General features: G+C 37.3%; 1 protein-coding gene across 1 annotated transcript in view; it reads right to left on the bottom strand.

The window, feature by feature from the left end:
• The window catches only part of HMCN1 (hemicentin 1), a 431,303-nt gene that overhangs the window by 247,905 nt on the left and 155,550 nt on the right, over positions 1-27,848 (bottom strand). The window contains exons 5-11 of the mRNA XM_066261348.1: positions 24,803-24,974; positions 22,507-22,613; positions 12,395-12,515; positions 11,212-11,475; positions 9,826-9,970; positions 6,168-6,289; positions 1,251-1,526 (exon numbers count right to left, since the gene is read on the bottom strand). Coding sequence (XP_066117445.1) covers positions 1,251-1,526; positions 6,168-6,289; positions 9,826-9,970; positions 11,212-11,475; positions 12,395-12,515; positions 22,507-22,613; positions 24,803-24,974 — 1,207 coding nt within the window. The remainder of the gene's footprint in view (positions 1-1,250; positions 1,527-6,167; positions 6,290-9,825; positions 9,971-11,211; positions 11,476-12,394; positions 12,516-22,506; positions 22,614-24,802; positions 24,975-27,848) is intronic.

Below are 27,848 nucleotides of genomic sequence, written 5' to 3'. Positions count from 1 at the left end.
GCGTGTCCCTAGAGGTTTCCCCAGATCAACTAACAAAAGGCACATTCGGATTGCAGAATCTCAGCTACCGGTGAAAAAACCAGAATCACACATCAACCGTTTTATTAATTCTCAAGGTAGTTTCATTTTTCTGCCATAATAAGCACTAGCCTTGACACTAACTGGTCAGTCCTGTAGATAACCTTGTTAAAAAATCAACTGAGGCTGTTACTTCAGTCATGATATAAAGTTGTTCCTAATGCCATAACCAAATAGCCAGACCCAATTCTGATGTAATCGGTTTCCCACATCAAGGACTTGAAATGAAATATTCTGCTGAGGCAGCAACCGAACCTTTCAGCCTAACAGGGAAAACCTGCCCACAGTGATTTGCTAATTACAGTAAGACTCCTGGCTGGTCTATGGACGTTTAGAGGCTAAATGTGATTCTACTGAAAGAGATCCTTTGGAAGAGTCTCTGATCTTAATTTGATGGTCGTGAGTAAAATACAAATTTAGTAGCCATCACAGCACGGTTAATATGCTTATTTTCAGCTATTAGAACATTTAGTCTATGTAGACATATATCAAGTTTGGCTTACCATTAGTTTATTTTCAATAAACACTGTGTGTGTGTGTGTATGTGTGTGTGTGTAAGATAAATAAGGTAAAAAAACTCAGCTAAAGTTCACTAAAATTAAACCAAGATGAGAAGCATTTTAAACCTTAATTAAAACAATACAAGTACATTAAATATGACAAATATACTCAAATTGGAAAGAAATTTTGAACCAGTTATTAAAACAATTAGATTAAAGAAAAAGCCACATGATAGATTGGAGAATTTTAAACTATTAAGTCATCTCAAGACCATTTCTATTTATATTCTCTTGAAATAAAAGTCTTCAACCACTAGGATTAGTTGTGTTAACTTTAAAAGTCACATATTTGTTAGAGATTTTTTTTTTTAATTTTTAAATTGATTTTAGAGAGAAAGGAAGGGAGAGGGAGAGAGAAGAACTTTGATTTGTTACTGTATGTGCCCTGACCAGGGATTGAACCGGCAACCTTTATGCTAGCTATGGGGCGATAATCTAACCAACTGAGCTATATCTGGCCAGGGCAGAGATGTTTTAGTTTCTAGTTTCCACTCAAGATCCACAAGCTATAATTGTTTGGGTATCACTCTCAGATAGCCAATTTAAGGGAACAGAGATCAAAGGAGGAGACAGGAAGACGCTGTAACCGAGAAGTTCCCACCAGCACCGTACCTTGCACTGTGAGGAAAACAGAAGCAGTAGCCAATCCTCCTTCGTTGGAAACCAGACAATGATACTCTCCAGCGTCGGTGACTTTCACAGTCCTTAGCTCCAGGGAGAGGTCAGCCAAGGTCCGTGTTCTGGCTGGGTCTGCCAGTCTGACATCTCTGTCATTCCTCTGCCAGGTGAGATTGTAATCCACTGCACTGATGACGACACACGTCAAAACTGCTCTTTCTCCAGGAGCAACGGTAACATTCTTAGGCACCTGGATGACTGGAGGGGGCTCTGTGTAAAATGAAAAGATTCAAATTAAGAGACCCAACAGCCATTTTTCTCACTTACAGATGTGGTTTTAAAATGCAAAGAGGAAGTTTTGAATATCTAGTAGAAAAGATATAGTACAACAGCACTTATTCGTCAGTGCTTGGGTCTGTCAGCTCAAGCAAGTTCCATCTAGTTGAAAGATGCTTTAAAAGTAGAGCATATTTACACACCAGTGTATATTCCAATCTAAATCTATAAAGCACAAAAGAGGTGTGGCAAACGGCTATTACTAGGTGGACTAGGGCTGGGGGGAAAAGTCACACCTTGATTTGAGTTCTGGAGAAAGTAGAATTTAAGATTTTTTTAATTTAAAAAATTTATATATCATAGAATTGCACATGCAAAACCTACATAATTTTATTAACCAATGTCATCCCAATACATTTAACTAAAAATATGTAGTGTTTTAAAGAAAATAGCACATAAAACAAGAGTCCCCAAATTTTTTACACAGGGGGCCAGTTCACTGTCCCTCACACCGTTGGAGGGCCAGACTATAAAAAAAAAACTATGAACAAATCCCTATGCACACTGCGCATATCTTATTTTAAAGTTAAAAAAAAAAACAACGGGAACAAATACAATATTTAAAATAAAGAACAAGTAAATTTAAGTCAACAAACTGACCAGTATTTCAATGGGAACTATGCTCCTCTCACTGACCACTAATGAAAGAGGTACCCCTTCTGGAAGTGTGGCGGGGGCCGGATAAATGGCCTCAGGGGGCCGCATGTGGCCCGTGGGGCCATAGTTTGGGGACCCCGACATAAAACACGGTCAATATGGCAATGCTAAGACAATATCAGCTTTTGGGGGGGGGGTTACGATATCATTAATAAGATACAATATTACAACAGTAGAGTAAGACAAATGTTACCCAGCAGCAGGAATAGGGAATATTTTTATATAAGAAGGTTAAGTAGGGGTAGACCTTCAATAAAATGCTATACATAGTGTCATGTACAAAAGGCATTGACTAATGGATGTACACTGCAGATGTGGACAAAGGCCACTTACTAATTCACTGTTTCCCCAACATTTCTAGAGAAAATCCCTTAGTTCTCAAGTTAAGTTTGAGAATAAATCTAAATGCCCCTCTAAAGCTCACTCTGCCCAAATGCTTTCAAACGATCTGCTGTGACACGCCATTACTGAGTAATAACACAGCAATAAAACCTGTGGTGAGCTATGCTCGCTGGAAACTCATGTGTCTGTTTCAGTTTAACTATAAAACAGTATCAGATATTCAAACTATCCTTCTTTCTTTAAAATGGTATATGAGTGCAGATGACTATCATAAACCTAGAATAAAAGCTGGAAGCAATACGCCAAAGCTCAGTGTTATCGCTAGCGAAAGAAATGTGTATCTATTCCAGATTTTCCTTTATTTATCCTTGTTTCTCAAACATTTTCAGAGTGTATGCTATTTTACATTATAAAAAGCAAACATATTTTTTATCATTCTGCTATGCTTTTGAACTCTCTTATGAACACAGCTGGTGAATCAAGTGGAAAGTGTATATGACAATGTTAGGCAGCTCTGATCGGAGTCGGGCAAGGTTTGACAGACAAAATGCAGGGTGTTTTGTTGAATATGAACTTCAGAATAAACAACAAATGATGTTTTCGTATAACTAAGTCTCATGAACAATTTGGGACGCACTTACATGAAACTCAAATTTAACTGGGCGTCCTGGGTTTTTATTTGCTAAGTATGGCAAACATAAACTTCCTCATTCTACCCCTGATTGTCTGTGTGACCTCAGATAAGCCAATTTACTACAGTGTTTGTCTTCCTACCTGAAAAATGAAATGACTGGATTTGGTAGTCTTAAAGACCCCTTCCAACGTGAAGGTTCTATGATTCTAACATATAAGATGGTATGATTCTATGAGTCTAACATACACGACCCACCAAAGATCTGGAAGTGATTATTTGTGTGCATGTGTAATATTTCCAAATCTTGTTCTAACAGAGATTCTTGTTTTTATAATTTATGACTGTCTGTCACTGACATGCTCTTGACAAGTTTTCTCTTTTTCATATTTAACTTAAACTGAAAATTTTATTTGTGTGTGTGTGTGTGAGTGTGAGTGTGAGTGTGTGTGCATGCATGCATAGGGAGTGGGGGACTGTGTTAATAAAAAATTCAGTAGAGAAAATTAATAAAAACGTGTAACAGTGCTCAACTAAGCTACCAAATATCACTTACAAAATAATTTTTCCTACTTTTGCAGTTGTATTCATTAGTTTCTATGTATATACGTGCAGTTAAAAAGATATATAATGCTTTTTACCTTTAAAATAATCAATAACCAACAAAATGAACCAAAAAAATCCTTAAATAGTTCAGTTGAAAAATAATTAGGTAACATATTGGTAGAACTTCAGCTTTTCTGTAAACTGCTCTTGGGTGCTCTTTGGTTTCACAGAATAATAATGTCCAGAATGATACAAAAATATCACTATCCCATAATGCCATGTTTCCTAACACTCCTGTCCAAAATATAAGCTCTAACTCTCCTGTGAATTCTCACCCGATTCCAGAGTATAATAAGTAGTGAGAGTGAGGTGGCCACGCGGGGACCTCAGGCTAACCCAAAGGAGAGTCAGAAGTGGGGCAGATTTGAGCCTGGCAGCTTAAGCAATGGTTAGCCCAGAAAGAAATGTCCACTCTTTCAAGTCTAAAGGGGCCCTTGCTTGGGCTGTTGCAGTCACTGCCGTCACCACCAGCGCTTCTGCCTCTTTCTCTCGTAATTGACTGAGTGGGACATAATTCCTGAAAATTGGCCTACGCATAGTCCAAGTTCCTGGTGGTACCATTGCTCGGCTGGCATGAACTCACACTGGAAGAGCCTGCGTGGGACATACATACAGAAGTTGCTGACACCAGACAGCCAAGTTCTTCACAGTCAGTTCATAAGTTCTTACAGGCACTGCCCAGCTTTTTAGGCAAGATGTCTGAATTGACTCCCTCGGACCTCTTTCCCAGTTGTCCTTCCCTTAATTAATATTGCTGAGAAAACAACTCAAGGGCTCAAGTGTTTGTTTTCCCAGAAGCTGAGGAATGTTGACACAATTCCAGTGCTTTTTCATAATTACTGAAGATGAAAATAAAATGAATACTTTATGATGCATGTCAACTTGCTAAATTGTTCCAGAGGGCAAACTTTATTTTCCTAAGAATAAGGGAATACAAATAACTGACTTGCAAGCAGCACATGCTTGCACGCCTCTGTTTTAAAGCTCAGCTTGGACTCGTTGGTAACAAACATAAATCCTACTCTTCTGAACTGTCCTACAATCATAAAGCTTCTTTTGTCTTAAATGGTCTCAAGAAAATACCCATCAATACTAAAAGCAGGAACAGACTGTGTTAGAAGCTCAGCGGCCACATTTAAGTCAGAATAGGCTCATTATTAAACACTCAGCAACATTTGTCTATAAGGCAGGGAGAAAATAATTCAGTCAAAACAACCCAATAAATTCTAAATATATGCTGAATAAGTGGCTTACATCTGGTCATTGATTGTATATGGTAGGTTTTTTTGTTTCCTAAGAATTCTGGAAGATTAGAGGAAAAGAATTTTTTTTTTTCACTAAAAGATATTTTTGCTGATAAAATGATCTGAGCTTTGCTTACCATTTATGCATAAGAAACACTATCTAAATGTAAAATAATGAGCATGTCTATTGCCCTGTTCACTATCAATACTATAGAACACTGAGGTCCTGCGTTTCTTGAATGTGATCATTTTCATTCTTGTCTTCAATTTTAATGTCAGAATCCATTCATAAAAGCACTCTGCTCATTATGAATGTGGGAGAAAGGAACAGAAAGTTTAACCTTAATATTATTAGAATGGATCCCTTCCTTTTCTTAATTTTTATTGTTTCAAAAAAGTCTATATGGCCTGACCAGGTGGTGGCGCAGTGGATAGAGCATCGGACTGGGATGCAGAGGACCCAGGTTCAAGACCCCAGGTCACCAGCTTGAGCGTGGGCTCATATGGTTTGAGCAAAGCTCACCAGCTTGGACCCCAGGTCGCTGGCTTGAGCAAGGGGTTACTCAGTTGGCTGAAGGCCCATGGTCAAGGCACATATGAGAAAGCAATCAATGAACAACTAACGTGTCGCAACGAAAAACTAATGATTGATGCTTCTCATCTCTCTACGTTCCTGTCTGTCTGTCCCTATCTATCCTTCTCACTCTCTCTCTGTCTCTGTAAAAAAAAAAAAAAGAAAAGAAAAAAGTCTATATGACCATTACAAAAATGGTACATTAAGTGTGCAATAATAATAATGATAACAATCACAAGGTAATAACAATAGCTAATATCTATTAAGGGTTTCTATGCATCAGGCTCTCATCTAAGTGTGTTATGTATACTATCTTATTTGATCCTCACAGTTTCTCCACGAGATACTGTCACTGTTATTATCCTCATATTATAGTCAGAGAAACCAAGACACTGAGCTCTTAGGTAATTGGCCCGAGAAGATCACACAGCTAATACATGGGGATGCCAGGATAAGCAAATGTCCCATTCCCATAGCTGTATTCATACTCAGGCAACTGCAAAACACTTAGTGATAATCACCTGAAACATCAAAAAATGTCTGTGCCCGTCCAGTTCCCACACTGCTGACAGCGATGCACTCATACGAGCCCTCGTCGGACAAAGTGACCTTTTCAATATCCCAGTTCACAGTGGCCGATTCTCTGGTGAAACAAAGCAGAAACATTTTTGGTTACTAGAAAAACAAGACCCAGCCCTGGTCAGGTGGCTCTGTGGATTAAGCATCGTCCCAGAGTGCCAAGGTCACAGGTTCAATCCCAGTCAGGGCAGTAGAGAAGCAACCAATGAGTGCACAAATAATGGCACAACTAAGTGGAATGAGTTGATGCTTCTCTCTCGCTCTCTCCCTCTACATCCCTCTCTCTTACTATTTGCCTTCCTCTCTCTCTCTCAAATCAATGAAAAAAAAGTTTTTAAAAAAGATCCAGTTAAAACCAGTGATTCCACTATTTGTTCTGAAGTCTGCATTCAAAAGAACACTGTATAATAAATAAATTAATCAAGTTGCAGAGTTCTTTCTATCTTAAAATTGCATAACTTTTATATTGTAATTAAAAATTAAGTTTCTCTTCTTTGAGCAAAGATACAACAAAGGCAATAATTTATGAAGATTACAAATGTCTTTAGGGAAATATTTTCTGGCTATGTCAAAATATACAATAAAGAGCAATCAGAGAAATACTCTTTAAATCCTCTCTCCTCCCTTATCATTTCCAGTTTTTGGTCATATTTGGTGAGGTTCTTAGACAAGGCAATTCAACTAGGTTTGAAGGTAGAAAATAGACTTTTTGATTCTGAAAAGATAAATACTCTTTACCTTTCATATATAAAAGTTCCTTATAAGCCTATATACCATATCTGTTTTAACCTATGTTTATATTTAAAGGAAAAAAATTATGGTTTATAGTCAAACTTGTCATTTAGGTTAAAAAAATCGCTTTGCTATTTTGTGTAGTCATTCATTTAATAAATATACTTTGTTCTCTAACACCGTTCAAATTATTTCTCATTTTCTGGAAAAGCCTGAGTGACAGAAGTTCAATCCTTATTTTAAAAATTCCAATAATCCATAAAACAGGCATTATTTTGTTTTAAAGTGATTGAAATGCATAAATATTTCATAGCTGTTTCTTAAAATCATCCATAGCTATTTATAACCTTTTTAAACATTCGAGATACAGATGACATGAAAATCTCATTGCAGAGTCAAGGCACCTTCCACCGATGTCAGGAACTGTAAGACATGATGCCTCACAGTGATAATTCCAGATCTCTTGCCTCGCAAACAAACCATACCATCACCAAACAACCATGAAGAAGTAACTGAGCACTGAGTGCATATCTGGCACCAACCTACAGCTGGTAAGAGAAACTTAAGGCACAGGTGCCTGTCATCAGAAAAGTCAGAAATGAAACAATATCACTGTTCTACATACCTTAGTGAGAACACTCGGTTAATGTCGTTCCCTTTCAACTGCGTTATGTACTAGGTGCCAGTGGTCTTTATTGTCACATTCAGGAGAAAATAAATTATGACTTGACTTTACTGATCACCTAAGCCGTATCTTGAATGCTTAACAGCAGTACACCAAGCCAAAATTTATAAATATCGTTGTCTGGGCACTGGTAAGTTCCAGAAAGGCAGAAATTTAAAATACATATGTCTTTTGTGTCCTATGCAGTGCCCACTTATATTAAGACTCATCAAAAATGTTACATGTGCAAATTTAGACAGAAAGTGGCAATTCTTCTGGTCTCAACTCCCTCATTTTAACATAAAGTTGAGATCCAGAAAGAAGAATGAGTAATTTGTTCAAAGACACATAACCAATGTACAGGTTGCTTGAAGAATATCCTTTACTGTTATTCTAGTTCCTCCATTATTTATGAAATATTACATGAAAATAATTCTCTCTTTCATGTAGCATTCTCAGTTGACATTAAAACAATATGGCCGCAATAAAAATGTTTTGAAGGAATGGCCTTTGAAATAGGGGAAAGAATATGTCAGATAAAAATGTGTCCTGCTGCTAAGGCAAATTAATTACCTTACATTCCCCTAGTGACCATAGTGATTTGCATAACAAAGATCCAGTCCTATGTCTCAAGTTATTAGGAAATCTAGTTTGGAGATGTGTGAGTGGATCAGGGTTAGAGGATCAATCCATCACCGCCCATGCCTAATTCTGTCTTTAGCCTCTTACATCCACAAAGCTTGAACATATGTCAGCGAGGCATGTCACAGCTCTGCATCCCAGAGCTGGAAAAATAAGAACAAGAATTCTTGTGGCTTATCTCCCAGAAACTGCATGGAATCAATGAATTAAGGTTTATAAAGAATCCCGTGTCTTTAAAAAAAAAAGTTACTATTTAAACATGAAGCAGAATGATTTGATTTCATCAGTGTTATGTAGCATCATCATTTGATATGCTGGTCAGTTATGCTTGATTTGTGGTTATTAAACACGTAGCTAAGCAGCCCATGAAGACGTACTACATGAGAAAAGAGTGGTAGGAAACAATGCAGTTCAATCTTTAAGTAACGGAAACATTTCTAAATTTATAAGGAATATTTCTGCCATGGTTTTGACTTAAAATGGCCACCCCATAAAGAGACTATATAAACTAACACTGTCAAATAACTAACATCTTATGTAAGTTATTTATATTACTATTGAATTAACAGTATAAACATTTTTGTAAAATAATTCCTAGAGCTTTTGCCAAACTGTAGCTGGTTTCATAGCAAGTTAAAAAAAAAATTCCAGAAATAATCCTCTTGTTTTCAAGGTCTATTTAATTTTTATTAGATAACTTATACTTGTCTAAAAAAGTGACTCATCTTCACAAGGATAGTCAGCGCTCTCTAGCCCACTCCCCCTGTTATACGTATGCAGTGGTCACACAGGTCTGTGTTCCACCTGTCACCGTGGCCCCAGCAGACACCGCCTTTCCCTGACCTCATCTTCCACCCTCTCCTCCCGCTCACGGGGCTCCGGCCACACTGGCTTCCTGCCTGTCTTTCTTCCCCACATGCCCTGTCCACCCTGTCCTCAGACACTTGTACTTGCTGGTCCTGGTGCATGCACACTCTCCCCTGATATCTGCGTACACCTGTCTCACCATGTTCAGGTCTTTGGACAAATGCACCTTTTCCTGAATTTTAAAATGGCAACTTGGCCAAAACCACATGCAGCCCCCCCTACCTGCGTGACTCGTCCCATTAACCTTCTCTGCACTGTGCCTTAGCGCTGGTCAGATTCACTTACTATCACACTTTAATTCAGATTCAGAGAATTAATGTTTACCCAGATGCCATAAAGCTTAAGCTTCAGGGACTCTTATTTGCTAGACCCCCACCAAGGTTTGGTACTTAACTTTGCATCCATCGTTTTGTACTCTTTGACTTAACAAGGGACACTCGAATGGTATAAAAGTCAGATTTTATAAAACCTAAATCAACTCTTAAATGTATTCTAGCACTGATTATATTAACATATTATATTTCTCATCTCTTTCCGTCTTCCTCCATCACAGCACAAACCCCACAAGGGTACAGACCTGTGTCTGTTTTGTTCGCTGCTATATTCCAAGGCTACAGAACAACTAAGAATTTCCAATAAAAAGTGCATTTAAAAAAGTTTAATGGTACAAATTATTAATAGAAACATATACCCACTTTAAATACTGGTCTACTCCAAGTACAATTCCATTTCTGACAAAGCTCAAGGTAAAGGGCAAAAGGCTTTCAACAGAGCACGGAATCTGGCCTGGCTGCAGGTAGTACCCGGGGGTCTTCTGGGGCATTGTAACTGTGGGAGCGTCTGGAGGAAAAAAAGAACACGGGCGAGAAGGTTACAATGATATTGGCCTCTTCCTGTTAAGCCACTCAAAAGCTTCCTACTTAAATTCTTCCAGTAAATCTTCTGTACTTCAATTAATCTAAATAGCTAAAAACCCCTTTAATTATCTTTCTTTGTTCAAAGATTATTCATTTCAATGTCTTCATGAAACCTTTACTAAAGAACCGGACTCCACTGATTTTTAAAATGTAACATTATTTTTTATGCTACTAAGATAGAAAAAAAAGTTACCAAATTAGTTATAATAAATCACCAATTGTAGAAACATTTTGATTTAAAAATGTAAATATGACATATGGAAAGAGCCCACATCTTAGAATTGAATTCATAGGTTGATTATTTTTCTAAAAGGAATAGAAAAATTAATTATTAAGAATCCAATAGATTTTAAAGTATTTGAGTTAGGGGCTGAGACAACTAACTGAATAATGTAAATGAGGATATCTGTTCTATTCTCACCATTCTTCAACTTTCAATAATAGCTACAGATTTGTTCCTGAATTTTCCAAATCACAGCCTTATATATAGATAATAATTGTGTTCCTCCATCCAGTAGTACAATATTAGGAACAATCTGATATCTCTGTCTATAATCCTAGAGTTTTGATCAGAGTTCAGTCATCAGCCTTAAGAAATAGCTCAAGTACAAACAAATTGAAAAGCTACCAGATGCCTTAAACCAATCTCTAAACTATGATCTTATCTCTAGATAATAGCAAACATTTAAGTAGCCAGGGTATTAATTAACTAGCAAATCAACATACCAAATAAATACCAAATCATCACCAATTGTTTATAATAACTACTGTCAACAAAATAGATGTGTCTGACAATTATATATAAATATTTAGTTCTTTTAGCCAATTTAAGTAGCTTATTCAAACATTAAACACATATGCCAGGCTTTGTAGGTGGAGTAAGAGTGCCAGAATTTCCCAGTTTGACCTCTTACATTAATCGACATAACCAAAATGTTCAGATCCACAATCTGTGAGACTTAACATGAAACTCTGGATGTGCTGTTTATAGTTAAAAAAAAGTTACATAACCTATACGTGTAAATGTTCACCAACTTGGCAACCCAGTAACAATGTGAGGTTATTATTTTTAACTTTACAGTCTATTCTTTACCTATAGGACCATATCACCCCCTCTCCCCTTAAGCTACCAATCCTCCGGGCTTGAATAAAATAATGTCTCACCTGGGACGATACTAGAGAAGGAAACACTTGATACTCTCTGGAAGAGATAATCATCTTTATCATAGCCTGCTACTTTGAGAAAGAAAGCTTCAGTTGGTGGTATAAAGTCAGAAATATTCCATATGCCATAAGGTTTACGATCAGGGTAATATTTAACAGGAATAGTCTTAAGAGTAGTGCCTGAGATACTCAAAAGTTCAAGACGATCTACTCGAGCTGGGACAGATATTCCAGAAGTATTCAGAAGCACGTAGGTAGGTATTCCTACAAGAGAAAGACTTTGTCATTATTTACAAATAACATGCAACTAAAGGTTGATAGCAAGTTAAGTTTTTGCATTATAATAACAGATAATAAATGCCATAAGTATGAGTACCCTAAAATTATGGCCCAATTGTAGAATCTTTTCTATGTAAAAGACAGTTTATTCATGGCCAGAAATATTTAGGAAATCTTGAGTGATTATTTTGTAGTCGTCAACCTATGTTTATATGTAGAAAAATTAGAATTGTAAATATTATATTATATGTTTGATTATGTGAATATTTTTAAACTTCACTATTTGTACCCTTCCAGTAACTGCTGTAATAAAAATAAATGAACAACAACCAGAAAAAAGAAACTTAAAGAGTCAGAGTAAGATTGAGCTATTTTATAGCTCTAAAACTATAGATATTCGTGCATGAATAAAATAAAAGGAACAAGCTTTAAAAATCAGGACTAATTTCACCTTTGAACATATAATGATATATAATATACTTAATTTTTAGTCATATGAATACACACACACATACCTTTTCCCCTTGACAACAAGACAATTTATAGATGTAGAGAAAGATACAAGATCTAGGTTAGTATTTCCAAACTTTAGTAAGTATAAGAAACAACAATCCTCCTTGAAGTTTATATCCTTAGGCCCTACCTCCTGGGGGTCTAATGCAGGAGATCTGGGGAAGGACCCAGGAATCTTAATTTCTTACCATCTCCTTGAGTGATTTCAGTATCACTGGTCTTGGGTCTACACGTTGAAAAACAGTGACTTGCCCAAGAATGCCATCATGTTTAAAGATACTATATTTCCCAATTTTATTGACTAGTAAAAATCATATAATCACAGACATTCTGAGGAATATTTTCACTTGGATACCTATTATTCCAATGTATGTAATAGGCACATACAAACCTTGCACTGGTCTGCTGACTGTTTTTTTGAAGTCCAGGGTAGGCTTTCGGGAAAATCCAGCTCGAAAATCAATTGTACTGAGGCCAGTAACACGAACGGAGTGCCTTCCACTGCTAGAAGTCTGAAAATGTTTAATGACAAACCTGTCAGCCGCTGATCGGAACACTGGTCACACTACACACCGGTGTGGGAAACACAGGCTGTGTATGAAGATTGATGCCCAATAATTGAGGCTCTGATCTGAGTATTCTGAACTTAACTATGATTCTATATCTTAAATGCATGTTTTATAATACTTAGCCCAGGGGATTGCTCTAAAATACAATTCAGTAATGTATGCATGCCCAATGGAAAAAGACATACATGTTTAGTCACTAATGAGTGAAGCTGAAGTAGATTTATGACATATATAACATAATATAATAATAATGTAATACATATGTTATAAATAAGACATCTTTAATATGATATAGTGATAAAAATATATAACATGTACACAGAAATACACAAGAGGAGTACAGACTAGCGTACAGTCCTACTAAAACCTCCTAAAACTCATGTGCATGTAAATAAATAAACAATTTGGACTTGGGCCACAGGATAAAATAACGACTCTACCATTTATTGGTCACGCTCTCTATGCCCACATGCTTTAAGTACAGTGGCTTATTTAACCCTCATTGCAATTCTATCAGGTAGATATCACCATTATCACTGCTGTACAGATACGGAGGTCCACGAGATTCTGTCTCAAAATAAAATGACGCCGTGGTAGCTGCATTTAAGCAGAAGCAGAAGCAGAAGATGGGAGAGAACAGCATTCACTTGATAACAGCAGGGCACCCAGCATGTATCTAAATTTCAGCACAGATGTAGGTATCGGAGCAATGACAGAATAGAAGCTACACAGGATTCCCTCAACCACTGGGGTTTCTTATCATGTGGCAATGAGGACAGGTGAAGAGGTAGGTCTGTGTTGCTACCAAATTGTTCTTCATTGAGCAGAACCTGCAAGAACTCCAAGGATAGGCAAGTGAAAGTGGGGAAAAAAGAAAACGTATCTTCATTAGAATAGTGTTGTGTTCTTAGAATACATAAATGATGCTGTTAATTTCTATGAATCGATTTCATAAGGGTTCCTAAGTACTGTGTTTGCAAATGTAGGGGTCTCAATTCTATTATTTCTAAAGGAAAATGTGGTTTGAATTTTATATAATAGACACAAAAAAGGAAACTAAGGATTGTGATCCTATTTTAATCACAAATCATTGTAATTTTTGGTCATCTGCTCAACCCTGGTGATCCTATTTTAAATCAGGGATTTCCTTTAGGGTTATATATATAAAAAAACACCCTTTCTACTAATTTCAGCTGCTTTAAATAATGCACAACTTTTCTGAGGATACCAATGGTCCATATTATGACGAGCTGATTTCCACTTATTCACTGGCATCATATATCATGGTCAGTTGCCTTGCTGCTCAGAAAGTCCCCCATGATAAAACAGCTGTTGAGGCCATGAGGAAGAATTGGGCACAATTGGTCAAATGACTGCTATGAAGTGCTAATCATCTGCCAAGTGCCCTGTGTGCACAGCAACAAAGAATCCATGTGGAAAAAGTGGTGCTTAATGTTTAAGTGAGAAGATTAGAAATTACTCAAAAGTTTGAAAATATAGTATCCTCCATTGCTAAATAATACAGTAAAATAAAATTGAGCTGATGAGTAGAGAGCCCCTAATCATCTCTATTATTATCTCTATAAAATTATTGTTAAATAAATTAATTCTTATCCTTAAAATACTACACTTAAAATACCACACTAACAAAATATGGGAAATAAGAACATAGGTTGACTATTCTCTGAGCAATGCTAAAAACATAAAGGGTAATAATTCCAAAATTTTGTTAATTTCATGTTTCTATATGATACTATAAGCAGTAGGAATGACTGCATAGAATTTAAAGGGTTGGTAAATTAAAGATATTTCCAAGTGAGTCATCTTGTATGCACAATTATCTCCAACTCTGTATTAATCAGGAATATGGGAGCCAAGGACATCACAAATAAACCAAAATTATGTTTTAAAAATATAATAATAAATATAATACAATTTAGTTAAAAATAATTTCTGATATTCATGCATGGAATTATCATTCTTTAATCATGTTCATTAAATATTGCAACAACATTAGACCAATATTGTAGAAACGTAAAACATCACATAAAATTTCTTGGTGAAAACGACCAATACTTTATTACTTTAGTATTTTTTTTAAAGTAAGCTATTATTTTATTCTGCTTCCTTGCTGAGCTCCCTTTTGCAAATTTAAGTGTAATAGGAACATAAAGGTTTTAGGTATAATGATGGTAAAACAACCAGTTCACGAAAAGAGGAGAAAGAAGTTTTAACATATACAAAATGCATTCTGAACAACAGGCTAAATATTTTATATAAAGTATTACCTGTAATCCTCAAAAAGGCCCCTGTGAAATGATACTATTATTATCTTCATTTCACAGATCAGAGAGGTTAAGTCACTTGTTCAAAGTCACAGAGAGTGCAGGACTCAGAGCCAGGGTGTAACCTCTGTGGGGCTCCCCAAAACCATCCTTTACAGCTATGCCATGCATTTCTCATGACTACCTCAGTGGATCGAGTTATGCTGGTTCAGCTAAGGTTGAAATATGAAGTGCTCTACCTGACAGAAGAGTAATAGAAAACTTCTACAATAATCCTGGGGAGAGAAGAAGCAAAATGGGGGGAATAAAAGGAAGATGAGGGGCAAGGAGAGAGCAGAAGGGCACAAATTGCTTCAAGACATGTCCCCAGCTCTACAGGAAAGTCTACTATGCTCCAAAACAATGGTTGTTAGTGAATTTCCTGCGAAATTTTGGAAAGGGCTGAGTTTTGCCACGCATCAAGGCACAGACAGAGGTTAGAATGAGCACACAAATGGTTAGGAGGCAAGGACACCATATGAAAATAAGCTTTCAGGAAGCTCCAGAAATGTTGGGAGAAGTCTTCAGACTCTAATGTGTTATGGAGATAATGGGACTGGAAGAGCACTCAATGATGTGAAGATCTTTGAGGGGCAAAGAAAATTCAGCTCATTCTGTAATTGAATCAAGCAGAGAGGATGCCCCGTGCATATGTCTTCCCTTCCAAATGAGTTTAGCCATGTTAGTATAATTTTTCTATATATGCAATAAAATTACTAAGACCTAAATTAGATTTAATGTTTTTTTCTATTTGGTCTTTATATCATGTAGATTTAACCTGCAGGTGATATTAAAATTAGAATTTGGCTCCAAAAGCATGTATCTACCATGGAATTTCTTAAAGTATCACTCCTGCACAGAGCCAGCCTAACCTCATGGACTCTGTAATTTTTGTTTGTTTGTTTTTTGGTTGTTTGTTTGTTTTTTTAAGAAGAGGGAAATCTAGGAGTAGTATAATGGTTCCAAGCGTAACAGGAAACTTTCTAGAAACTGGACACTGGACAGGGTCTGTATGGGGTGGAAATTCTGAGAGTTTTATTTCAAACAACATATTTATCCATACAATTTTTACAAGTTCGTAATGAGCTACATTATTACTCTGAGTTATAATGTCACATTGGTCAAATGTGGAAGGCTCTGAGTCAGAAATACACAGGCTGCTAAAATGTGAGCAAAGAAAGAAGCAAATACAAGGTTGTACAGATACCTATTGGCAGCCTAAAATTGTAAACAGGTAGCCTTGATTCACAAGGCAGTAAGAGAAAAGGAGCAGAGTAGCCCAGAGTCTAGGTTTCTGAAACAGAGTGAAGGAAGGATCAGGACAGGCTGAAGTCCCGTGGAGCAAGCACCATGGAGAGCTCCAGGGAAACTCGGTGCTCGCTGTATCTTCTCAGTCAGCTCTACTGCTGACGATCTAGTGCTGAGTTTAAGGAGGAAGGGCTATGTCTTTTCTTTGCTTAATCCCTTCACCCTTTCCACTCAGCCTGACAACAGTGCGCTGATTACAAGAGGGAAAGGGGGCGAGAGGTAGAAGAGGGGACAGGAGGGGATAAATGGTGACGGAAGAAAACTTGACTTGGGGTGGTGAGCACATGGTGTGTGTACAGATGATGTATCATGGAATGGTGCACCTAAAACCTACGTAATATTATTAACCAATGTCACCCTAATAAAGTTCATTTTAAAATGCAGGAAAAAAAAGATGAAGGGTTTTTAAAGCTATTAAATACCTTTCTGCATTGAGAGTCACTTAAGGCAACAGCTTTGTCATATTCATCACAAACAAAATATTACTCAACAGGCACTTACTACAACAAGGGAGATGTTGAGGGGAATACGGGGGAGGGGGGATGCATTTGGGGCGGCACTAGAATCTATGTAAACACAATAAATTAAAATCAATAAAAAGTCAATCAATAAACATGAAAGTCATCCAAATGTCTAATGTTGTTGCTTTTCCTTAGATTCTCCTTAGACCAGCTAATGTCAGATTCATCAAGAATTCTTTGAATTTTTCTAGAAGCATTATGCTAAGCACGTTCGCACATTATCTTATGAAATCCTATCATACCCAAAGATTATTTTATAGCATGATGAAGAAACTTAGGCTCAAAGAAACAATTACTTGCCTAGGTGTACACGGCATGTTAAATTGCAGATGTTCCAAGTTCAGTACTCTTTCTATAGTACATATATCTATGCACAGCACTGTAGGATAGCATAGTCTGAGTTGATCTGGACCCTGTGGCATAAAACACAATAATACCCTCCAACTATTCATTTCTAAACATACTTAAATTTAGAAGGGATCAGGTTAGGGGAGTGTTGCTAAACTGCTTTTTGAAAAAAGAAAGCCCTAATTTGGGGCATTTTCCAATTTCTGTGGTATAAACACTACCATCATGGCTGACTTTAAGGTCCCAACATGATGTCACTGAACACAGGCATAAGAAGAGAAAGTGCACGACTGGCCCTCCATAAGCCATGATGAGTCACATTCAGCTGTTATTAGGCCATGATTGTAGTTTTGTCTAATGTAATATAAAGGGAATAATGTGTGTGTCACTCACAGAGATGTCTGTTTCATCCCAAAAGTAATGCAAATTTTTCTTTCTTTTTTTTTTTTTAAACTCAATGTACATTTTCAAGTCTTTTCTCCCACTAAGGTAAATGAAGAAGCTGTGTGTGCCAGATTATGGTGGTGCCTCCATTACCTTGGGTTCAGGGTGACTGTGTGAAGTAGAATGTCATGTCAACCCCCCTTGCACCATTAGTGAGGAATGAACTTTCCTGTATTGAGCCAATGAAAATTCTTCCTAGTTCTAAATGTGAAGTCTGCCCTTTTATAAATTAACTAAAATGTGATCAATAAAGCTGGCTCTCATTTCTCCTAAAGAGTTTCAATGTTTCATAAAATAATAAATAAACCCAAAGTTTAAAAAATATGCATATCTGCATTAATAGAAAGTACAGATACATTTTACACATATTCAAGAAGAATTTCATTGTCTTATCATTCATAAATGATACAGTTTAAGCACTTTACCAACATCAAATATGATCTTGACAATATTAGGTCTGTATTATCCCCATCCCCTATTTTTCTCAGACTTAGGAAAGTTATGTGATTTCTTCAAGGTCCAAAAGATATTTAGTAGTGGATCTTGAATTAAAATAGATGCCCAGCTCTTTTCAAAGTATTTGTTTTTAAGTGGTATATTGTTAGAGAATATGATGGTTTCAAACAAATATTTAATGAGAACTTGGGCTAGGCATTGTGCCAGACACAAAGGTATAATAATGTCAGCTAGATTTAAATACTAACCTCTTATTGGGCATTGTATGTTCAAAGAGATGTGATGTAAGGAGATAAATGTACCTAGAGCATAAAATAAATCGTATTTAAATACATGTACACACAAACATACACATGTAGACACACAAGTGTACAGATAGCCTTTCATTAAAAAAGGAAACATTCCATTTGGTTGACACTCTGATACTGGCAGACCAAAACATCTGGGAAATTTTCCAGGAAAAAAATCTCTAAAACATTCCATTGACCCAAAACACTGAATTAATGCTGCACCTAATCTATTTAAATACCACACCTGGGGTAGTCTTCAGGGTTATTCACAAGAGTTACCAGGTGAGAATAATCGGATGCCAGCATAATATTCTTCTTGTGCGGTCGTTTGTAGACTTGAGGTTTATTTATGATTCCTGAACAAGCTTATGCCACTTGAGTATGGGTTCTAAAATATCCTTATCCTTAGAAAATGCATTAGTAGGCTCTGGCAACCAACGTAGTTATCTAAAACCAAAATATTTCTACTAGTCCCCAAATCTCAATATAATCATGTGGTTGGGTACACTCCCTTCTCTCCTTGGGAGATTATCTCAGGACAGTTTATCCAAATTTACTTAATGGGAAGATACCCCAGGGGCTGTGTTAAATTACATGATCACACTGATAATCCTAGACTAATAGAAACAGTTCGTACCACCTAAATCCACTGGGTGCTGACAACCACTTAATGTCTTTGAAGGGTGTTTCCCTTAAAGAGCAGAAACAAAATTTGGCCTGAGAGTTCTGTGGTTATGTTCAAATATTCTATATATAGATATACCTCCCTGAATGGAAAATTTATACTGCTTCTCAGAAATAAGATCCAGGATTTGTAGCTTCCCCACAAAAGAGAATTTAGGAACTTAAAACAACCTTCTCTTTTATTTGTAATAAAATTTCCCATTCTTTTCAGTTCCCTCTTTTTAATATGCTCTCACCTGAATCAGAGGCAACTGAAAACATCTGAGTCATTTACATTAATTATACAGATAAGTTGACTCATTATCTCTGTTTAGCAAAAGTGTCCTAGTAAGTTACAGAAATTACCAGGGTTTCAAAGGGAAACCACAGAAGAAAAAAAACCACTTTCATACCATTTTAAACCAAATTAAAGTGTTTTGTGCCAGTATATGAACTATAGGCTAACTAAATCAACCCGCTGGCCTACTTCCTTGGATATCATTGGAATAAATAGATTCATTTTTGTGCATGAATATTTATATAGTTCTTTCCCAGGCATTGTGACATATACTAATATACCAGAGAACCAAGTCTGGTCGGCAGTAAAACTGGAAGAGAAAATCTGTACAGAAATAAATACAATACAAGAGGGAAAATGATCCGAAAGGGAAATGTGGAAATTTGCTGTAGAAAGGCAGAAGGAGGGAGAGCGTTTTAGATAGAAAATGTCAGACAAGGCTTGATGACAGCATTGCCATTTGAGCTGCGCGGGATCCGTTGTGAGTCAGACTGGAAGAAAGGGAATTCCAAGGAAACCAGAGGTCAAGAGAATGTGGTAGGAGAGAGGGTCAAAGTACAAAATTTTATTTGCTAGAGTGTAAAAGCAAGTGATCAAAGAGAACTAGAAAGACTGGTTGAGGCTCACCGAACTGGTCATTAAGCACCATGGTAAGGTCAAATACACAGATAAGACTGTTCTCCATACTTCCGATAAAAACTGTTAGGCAAAGCATTCAGAAAGCCATCATTAATTCTACTGATAGGGCAGGCACGTTCCAGCTAGCAGAGCGCACTGAGACACAGCACCAGGGATATCCTATCTAATCTCAGCCATTTCTCTTCTTGAGAAAGCACACATGTAAAACATTATCATTCACTTTCTATCCAAAAGGAAGATCCAAAGTCAGCAGCAATATTTATGTCAGTAAGTTTGGCTCAATTTCCTTCTCATTAAACTGATACATTATTTTGGTATTTCATATAGGAGCACATGCGTCTATTATCTTCACGGTGTCCCGTAACACTTACCCTTTGTTTAGTTACCACTAATTGTACTCTAGAAATGGTATAACATCAGAACCAGAGGCTTTTTGGGTAAGGACTAGATATAAATTTAAGATAAAATGATACTAGATACTGTCTTCTTATTGTTTTCTTAAGTACAGGAGACTGAGCTTAGAGACTTGTGTAAACAGTTCCCATCACCTCATCGCCTTATGGTCTCCCTCCTCACTTACAGCCTAATCCTCAGTGCCTCTCTGTTCTAATTATCAATTAAGAGGTGCTTAGTTTCCATTAAGTATCAGGGAACATGGCCAAAAGCAGACACTTAGTAAATGTTTATTGAATGGATGACAATGAGTAGGTGTGGCACTTAAAAGATAAAACAGGCTCTATCCTAGAGGAAATACCTCTGGTAGCAATCCAAATCACCTTAAAAATGAAGTTCAAGTGCTTCACAATAAGTTGTTACTAATCAATAACTTAATGTTCTATTCAGAAAGCAACAATGATTGCCTTAGTAGACGTGGTAGCTAGCTCAAGACTGCTGGCTTAGGTTATGCTTAAAATGTTGGAGAAAACACGAGACTGAGAACTTCTTATACCCGTTCCTACTGTGATCACAGAAAGTCACACTCAACACCAGCCATATTTTAGGCAAGTTGGTCAAAATGATTCCCACATCAAATTTGGCCACATTTATTTAAAACATAGCGGCAAAACAGTTTCTTGTTACCAATCTAATGTACCCAATAAATATTGAGCAACTACTATATGCAAGGAACTGGGTGAAGAAAACAGGAATATGGAATCATTTCCGATCCACTCAATAAGAAATTCCCAGATTTTATTATTTCACATTGCCTTCTCATTTATACCCTTATGCCTTATTATCCACCTGCAAAAATAAAAATAAAAATAAAATCAACATTATAGTTTCTACTTTCCATACAAAGGCTCAGAGTTCTGAGAATAAAAAACTGAAATTCTAAGATTTGACAAAGTTACAGTGGAAATGTCAACCATTCTTTAAAACAGACACCAGAAACAAAAACCAGAATACACAAATGGCACTTCCAATTTCTATGGTATAAAGCCTCCACACACTTCCCCAGCAGCTCTATAATTTAAATCGTGAGCCCACTGATCCCATGTTTTATGCAGAGGAGCCAAGAAAGCAAAAGAGTAACTCATGCAATGGGCACCTCCATTTGAGTCGTCCCAGAAGGATCCTAGAATGAGCCGTTTATTTGGGAGGAGCAGACGCTGCTGCTAGGATAAGGGGAAGTGAAACAGGGAAAGGGGTGTGGCCAGCTAAGGACGGGCTTTCATCCTGCCCCCCCCCCAGCAAAGGCTGGGTGTCCCTGTGGGGCTCCAAGCTACTCCTGAGGGGCTTAATTCTTCAGCAAAACAGCCTTCTCTTGTTCTGAAAAAAACCTCTCACACAGAAATACAGACAGTGCAGCTGAAAGTGAGCCAGAGCACAGGGAAAAGTCTGAGAAACATGGGCAAGTCACTCAGAACAGCTACCACCGTGGGTCTAACACACAGTTTTCAGTAGAACTGGACACTAGATTGACGGCACTCTGAATTTCCCGTGTATGGTCTTTCCTCCATAGGGTCAAAATACAATGTCATCTTAGAGTGAATATACATATATACATTACTTAGGTAATTCTAGGCAACAAATACCATTTTGTGTTAAACAATGAATGGCAACCAACCAAGTAACAACAGCCAACAGTACTTGAGCGCTTACTTTGTAACAGGAACTATGCTTGGTGTTTTATTTGCATCATCTTAATTTAATTTTCAGTACAATTTAATAAAATAAAGGACTATTCTTGATGTCCCTGCATTACAGAGAAGGAATGCCAGACACAGAGTAGTTATGATCCCAAAGCAACACAGAGTTTAAGTTAAGTGGCAATGAGATTTAAGCCCAGGCCTTCCCTACCAGACAGAGCCTATGCCCCTTAACCACATTCTCTGCTATCTCCATCTCTGATTGCTTTAGAGGTAGGAGGTAGATAATGGAAACAAGCTACAGATCTGATGACAGAAAAGCTATCTGAGAATTATAAGTGTTTGTGGTGGCACTGATGCCTCTTATGGTCATCAAAACGAACACTACCGAATTCACATGACCAGGAGTCCTACAAATGCACTATGTATACTGCCTCTTAGTAAAAGCACTGTATGATTGCAAGAGAAGATATAAGTAAAGTATTGTACACACTTTAGAGGACATGCCAACATCAAAATAAAATAATAAACAGACTTCATCAAATAACAGTACCTTCACTGTCCACATTCCAGCCTCTGGCTCTTTAACATTCACCACCTTGGCAGAATTATGGATATTTAATAGCTCATTCAAGCCAAATCCCTTTTTTATCAGCATCCCTGGAAGACAGACATAAAAGAAACAAGCATAATCTTTCTTTCAAATATGTATATAGGCTGTATACATTTCCAGTATAAGTTACCTAATGGACATTTGTTTCTGTAGCTAAAAACACTATTTTAGTTATACCTAAACAGTACTTAATTTTAGGGTTTCTGGAGATTAGAACGGAAGTAACAGATTCCCATTTGCTATGCCAATTTGATCTTAAAATGACAATTACAATTGGCAGACTATAATCTTATTCCCAAAGCCATCTTAGGTAACAATTATTACGGCTACTGAAAAGTTCTGTGCCGCCACTAGAGACATTTAGATGTAATAGATGACAAAACAGTAAACCAGAATGACTGTCCTTTTGGAGATGGCACAAGGTATTATAACATGAGAGCCCTCGGCATATCTTTGCACAGAGTGTAAAACCTTAACTGGTCCACCAAGCACAGGAGGAGGCTTTTACTGTCAGAGGAATAGTTAAAGGAGGCAGTGTAATGAAGTAGCATAAAACCACCTCCTACTGACTTGAGATTGGTCTGAACTATAAGGTAGTTGGAATTTAAAGAGAAGAAAGCAAATCTGGCATTAAACAATAGTTTATTCACTTTACTCTTGGCTCTCCTAATGGACTACTTCTGCAGTTTTATAAACAAATCAAGTAAACTAATCTTATGTTTGTATCAAAAGCTTTATAGTCATTAAAAATGACTTTCTAAACATCAACACCAATGTCAATGACTGTTAAAATTAGTAGAAACATAATACATTGAGTATAGTTACTTTTAAGTAGTCAGGTAGTGACACACACAAATCTTTCCTGTTACAGATATTATTAGAGTGATACACTAGCTACATCAACAGAAAAATCAATTCATAAGGTCAAACATGGAGAAGTCCTGAAAAAGAGGTTTTGCAAATTTCAATTTGATTGCTAGTGTCAATGTGACCTTTGAGGACAATTCTGTATTCTGCTTTGTTTTAGGGATTATTTATTTTGTAAGACTCAAATTAAATAAAGAAAGCTAGTTACTCCCTCCACACTTCTAAATACCCACAAATATTTTTTTTTGTATTTTTCCAAAGTTAGAAGTGGGGAGGCAGTCAGATAGACTACTGCATGCACCCGACCGGGATCCCCTCAGCATTCCCACCAGGGGGTGATGCTCTGCCCATCTGGGGTGTTGCTCCATTGAGGCCAGAGCCATTCTAGTGCCTGAGGCAGAGGCCATGGAGCCATCCTCAGAGCCTGGGCCAACTTTGCTCCAGTGGAGCCTTGGCTGCAGGAGGGGAAGAGAGAGACAGAGAGGAAGGAGAGGGGGAAGGGTGGAGAAGCAGAAGGGTGCTTCTTCTATGTGCCCTGACCAGGAATCGAACCTGGGACTTCCACATGCCGGGCCGCTGCTCTACTGCTGAGCCAACCCGCCAGGGCACAAATAAATTTTTTAATGTATATACTAAAGCCACAATGGAAATAAAAATGCTTTGCAAATATCAATAGGTAAAAGGCAGTTTTAAATGTAAATATTAGAAAAAAAATAAGATTTTTGTTTCTACTTGATTACTTTCAGTGTAAGTCTTATCGTAATTTTCAACCAAAAATGGAATCAGGCCAATTTTGGGGTTTTAACCCCAAGAAATAAAGCAAAGTAAATTAACATGTTATTCTAATAAGAATATAAATTTTTCTAATAAATGCCATCTGTAAAATTAAACCTTATCAAGAAGATAATCAGTAAAATATTTAGAGAGTTGTTCTAAAAGCTTTTTCATGTTATTCACTTACTAATAATGAAATACAGAATTTTACACAATGAATTACTGTAAACTATTTCTTCATAGATGAGGAAAATATAATTTCAGGTTCAACTTACATCTTTTTTCTTTTGGGTAGTTTGGTGCAATTAAATTACTAACTCTGATCGGTTGAAATTATTAGGAGTTTCGGGGCTGGCTTTAGCTCAGTGGTTCCTTTGAGTCAAGTTTGCTTGTTAAATTATTAGGAGTTTCAGCGTTTTGAATCTCATGTTAATTCAATACTTATGGCTAAAAATCGTTGGCTTTATTTTTATATATCTTCCCTAGACCTTTTTGAATTTATTCATAATGTTAACTTAACATGCATGAGTGTGCAAAAAATCTTTCACCTTTCATAGCTTTTGCATTTTATTCTATGAGGTTGGGCATATCTCACCTAAAGGATTGCGGATTTCAATCCCTGGAGAAGGGCCACTCAGAGACACAGTCACTTCTTTTAGGCTGGGATCAAAAGGAATTTTCCACGTGTTTACAGCCTGTTCCAAATGATCTGTAGATAGGAGATGAACTTTGGAGGCCTGCACTGCTTCCTCTACCCATTTTAACACCTATAAGAGGAAAAGAGAAGTGCGAGTGACATCAGACGCATTCACAATATCATACCACAGTGACTTCCAGGGGCAGTTAGTTGGCTTTGGTTAATCACGTGACTCAGGCAAGGCACTGGTTTCAGATTTATTTCTGTGACAGTGAAGACAAACTTTTCCCTCTATCTAGGAATTGTAGTAGATTCGGAATAAAATACTAGTCTGACTCATGGTCAAGTTTCAAGTTTTCTTTACTAGAATAATATACAGTACAGATGAGATTACAGTGCCCCAAACCAGGTAAGTAAAACATGCAGAGATATTACAGTCTGTTAAATATTTCTCAAAAGATAATTTTTCTCTCCACTCTCTCTCGATTTCTTTCAAAAATCCAATTTATAAAAAATAATTAGCAAATTATGAAATCCAATTTCAATATATTATATATATTGTACCAGGGTATATTGTAGTTATACATTGTAGATTATAACATATATATTAGAGTATATTATTCAAAAACAATGGTAATGTCAGCAAATATTCGTTTTTATAATAAAATAAGTACTAAAGATAACAGAAAAGAATATAACATTATATTCTTGAAAACTAGAAAAATGATTCAGGTTACAGCCATTTTAAACAGTGTATTTTTGAAAAGTAATCTTTCGGAAAATGCTAAGGAATTGGGTTCTGAAAGGGAGTTGACGCCTGACTATAAATAAGGAAGTTTCAGTTTACAGGTTCCCCATTCAAATAGGGCTCCCCATCAACAAAAAGTGCCTGTCTGAACAAGTACTGCTTAGCTGAACTTATTACAATTAATTCTAATCGTGATCAGCTTTAATCCATCACAGATCTTTCTCTGGTTCATTTATCCTTCAAGACAATATATTGGCATGAACAATTTCCCTCAGAATTATGCATAAAACACTAAACAGGGCTGGATATTAAGTTACAGTCAAGTTATTGAAAATAAACAAAAACATTTTTTATTGCAATAGCGGTTGCCACAAATCAATCAGACAACAAATACTGTGCAATATCTTCACTCTATAAAAAGTATCCCTTTTTTCTGTCCTCAAAGATGAGGAAAGTGACTAAGATATATTATACATCTAACAATGTGAGGCAATGCTATTATTCATAAAACAAATGTTTATTGTTCAAGGTGCCCTTCCTCCCTCCCTCCCTCCCTCCCTCCCTCCCTCCCTCCCTCCCTCCCTCCCTCTCTCTCTCTCTCTCTCTCTCTTTCTTTCTTTCTTCTGATTGATTTTAGCCAGAGAGGAAGGGAGAGAGAGACACACAGAGGAACATTAATCTGTCCCTGTATGTGCCCTGACCGGGAATCAAACCAGCAATCTCTGTGCTTCAGTCTGATGCTCTAACCAACCGAGCTATCCAACCAGGGCCATGGTGCTCTCTCAATACTAAGTACTGACGAGCATAATTTTAGTCAATATTTGCTAACAACTTTTCTTCTCTTAACTAGTAGTATTCACTGAATTTTTTGCACATATTACACATTATTTATTTTTAATAAATCTTCCTGCCTTTCTTTCAGGATCAAGAACCACATTTCCTTCATCTGTGTATACCCAAAATCAAGCGTCATGCTTCACTCAGGATAAAGATGGGATATATACCAATGTCCATGCAGTGGTCACAATGATGATAATGACATCATCATAAATAAAAGAATGGCCTGGGACCCATGAAACATGGGTCCCTTGTAGAAATAATGTATGCAAAGTGTCCAGGACAATACTTGCCACACAGTAGATATTCAAATGTGTTCTTCCCTTTTCTAACTAAATCCCCTAATTGTCCCCTAATTGAGTATCTCAACCATAGCTTCACAGGCAAAGTGAAAATCTCATCCAGGAAAGTCAGATAAGATTTCTGTGACTGAAAAAGAGAGGCCAAGTCATTCCATGTGGAAGAGGGGACTTGAGAAAACACACAGACAGAAGTACTCCTAATGTGTTGGAAACATGACTGAATCCAACTGGCCGCGGTTAAGTGTTCAGGAAAAGGGGAAGCAGAAGATGAGGTGGAAGCTGTGTCAGGGACAGACTATGTATTGTCACAAAGTCAGGCTATGACATTGAGATTTTATTCCAAAGAGCCAGTGAAAAATACGGAAGGGTTTAAGCAGAGGAATAACACAATGAAAGTGGTATTTTACAAAGACCACTTTTAGAGGTATCATAGATGAATTAAACAGAAAAAAAAAACACCCAAAGCTATGCATTACAGTTAATTATTCCATAAATCAAATAATAGATTTCCTCAAGTTTTCACCTTATAAAGCACCTGGAATTTTACATATGAAATAAAGCACATATCAACATAATTGTCTAAAGAAGCAGATGGCATATTTTGAAAAAACAGAATTCTGAGTGATACATTATGCTTGAACCAAAATGTATGGCTCGGAAATGGCGCCGTGAGCAGCGCGTCCGACAGCTCTCCCCTAAATCACAACAAATTTATCAACTAGAAACAGAAAAATTTATCCTCGGAGCATTCCGGAGTTCCACACAAACTGATAGCGAAAGGACTGTTATCACTTGAATCTGAGAGACGAGGGTGTGGAGGAATCTACCACAGGGACGTTCTTTCAAACCGCAAGGAAGTGCGCCTGTGGTGAGTCAGCCCATATACTTGGGAACCTCGAGCCGCCGCGAGCCCCCGCGAACCGCCGCCGCCACGAGCCGCTGCGCGCCCGGTCCAGTTGAGCACCGCTGACGTTCCCAGCGGCCCGCACACTGCGAGTGGGGGTCGCCGGCCACCGGTGCCCGGAGCGCCCCATTTGCGCGCGTGCCTTGGGCATTCCACGCGCCCAGGGCGCCCTGCTGGCCCGCACACCCAGGGGGCTCCATTATCCTGCGCCTG

This window comes from Saccopteryx bilineata, chromosome 2, assembly GCF_036850765.1.
Source record: "Saccopteryx bilineata isolate mSacBil1 chromosome 2, mSacBil1_pri_phased_curated, whole genome shotgun sequence".
Taxonomy (NCBI): Eukaryota; Metazoa; Chordata; class Mammalia; order Chiroptera; family Emballonuridae; genus Saccopteryx; species Saccopteryx bilineata.
This window is presented reverse-complemented; position numbering and strand designations above follow the sequence as displayed.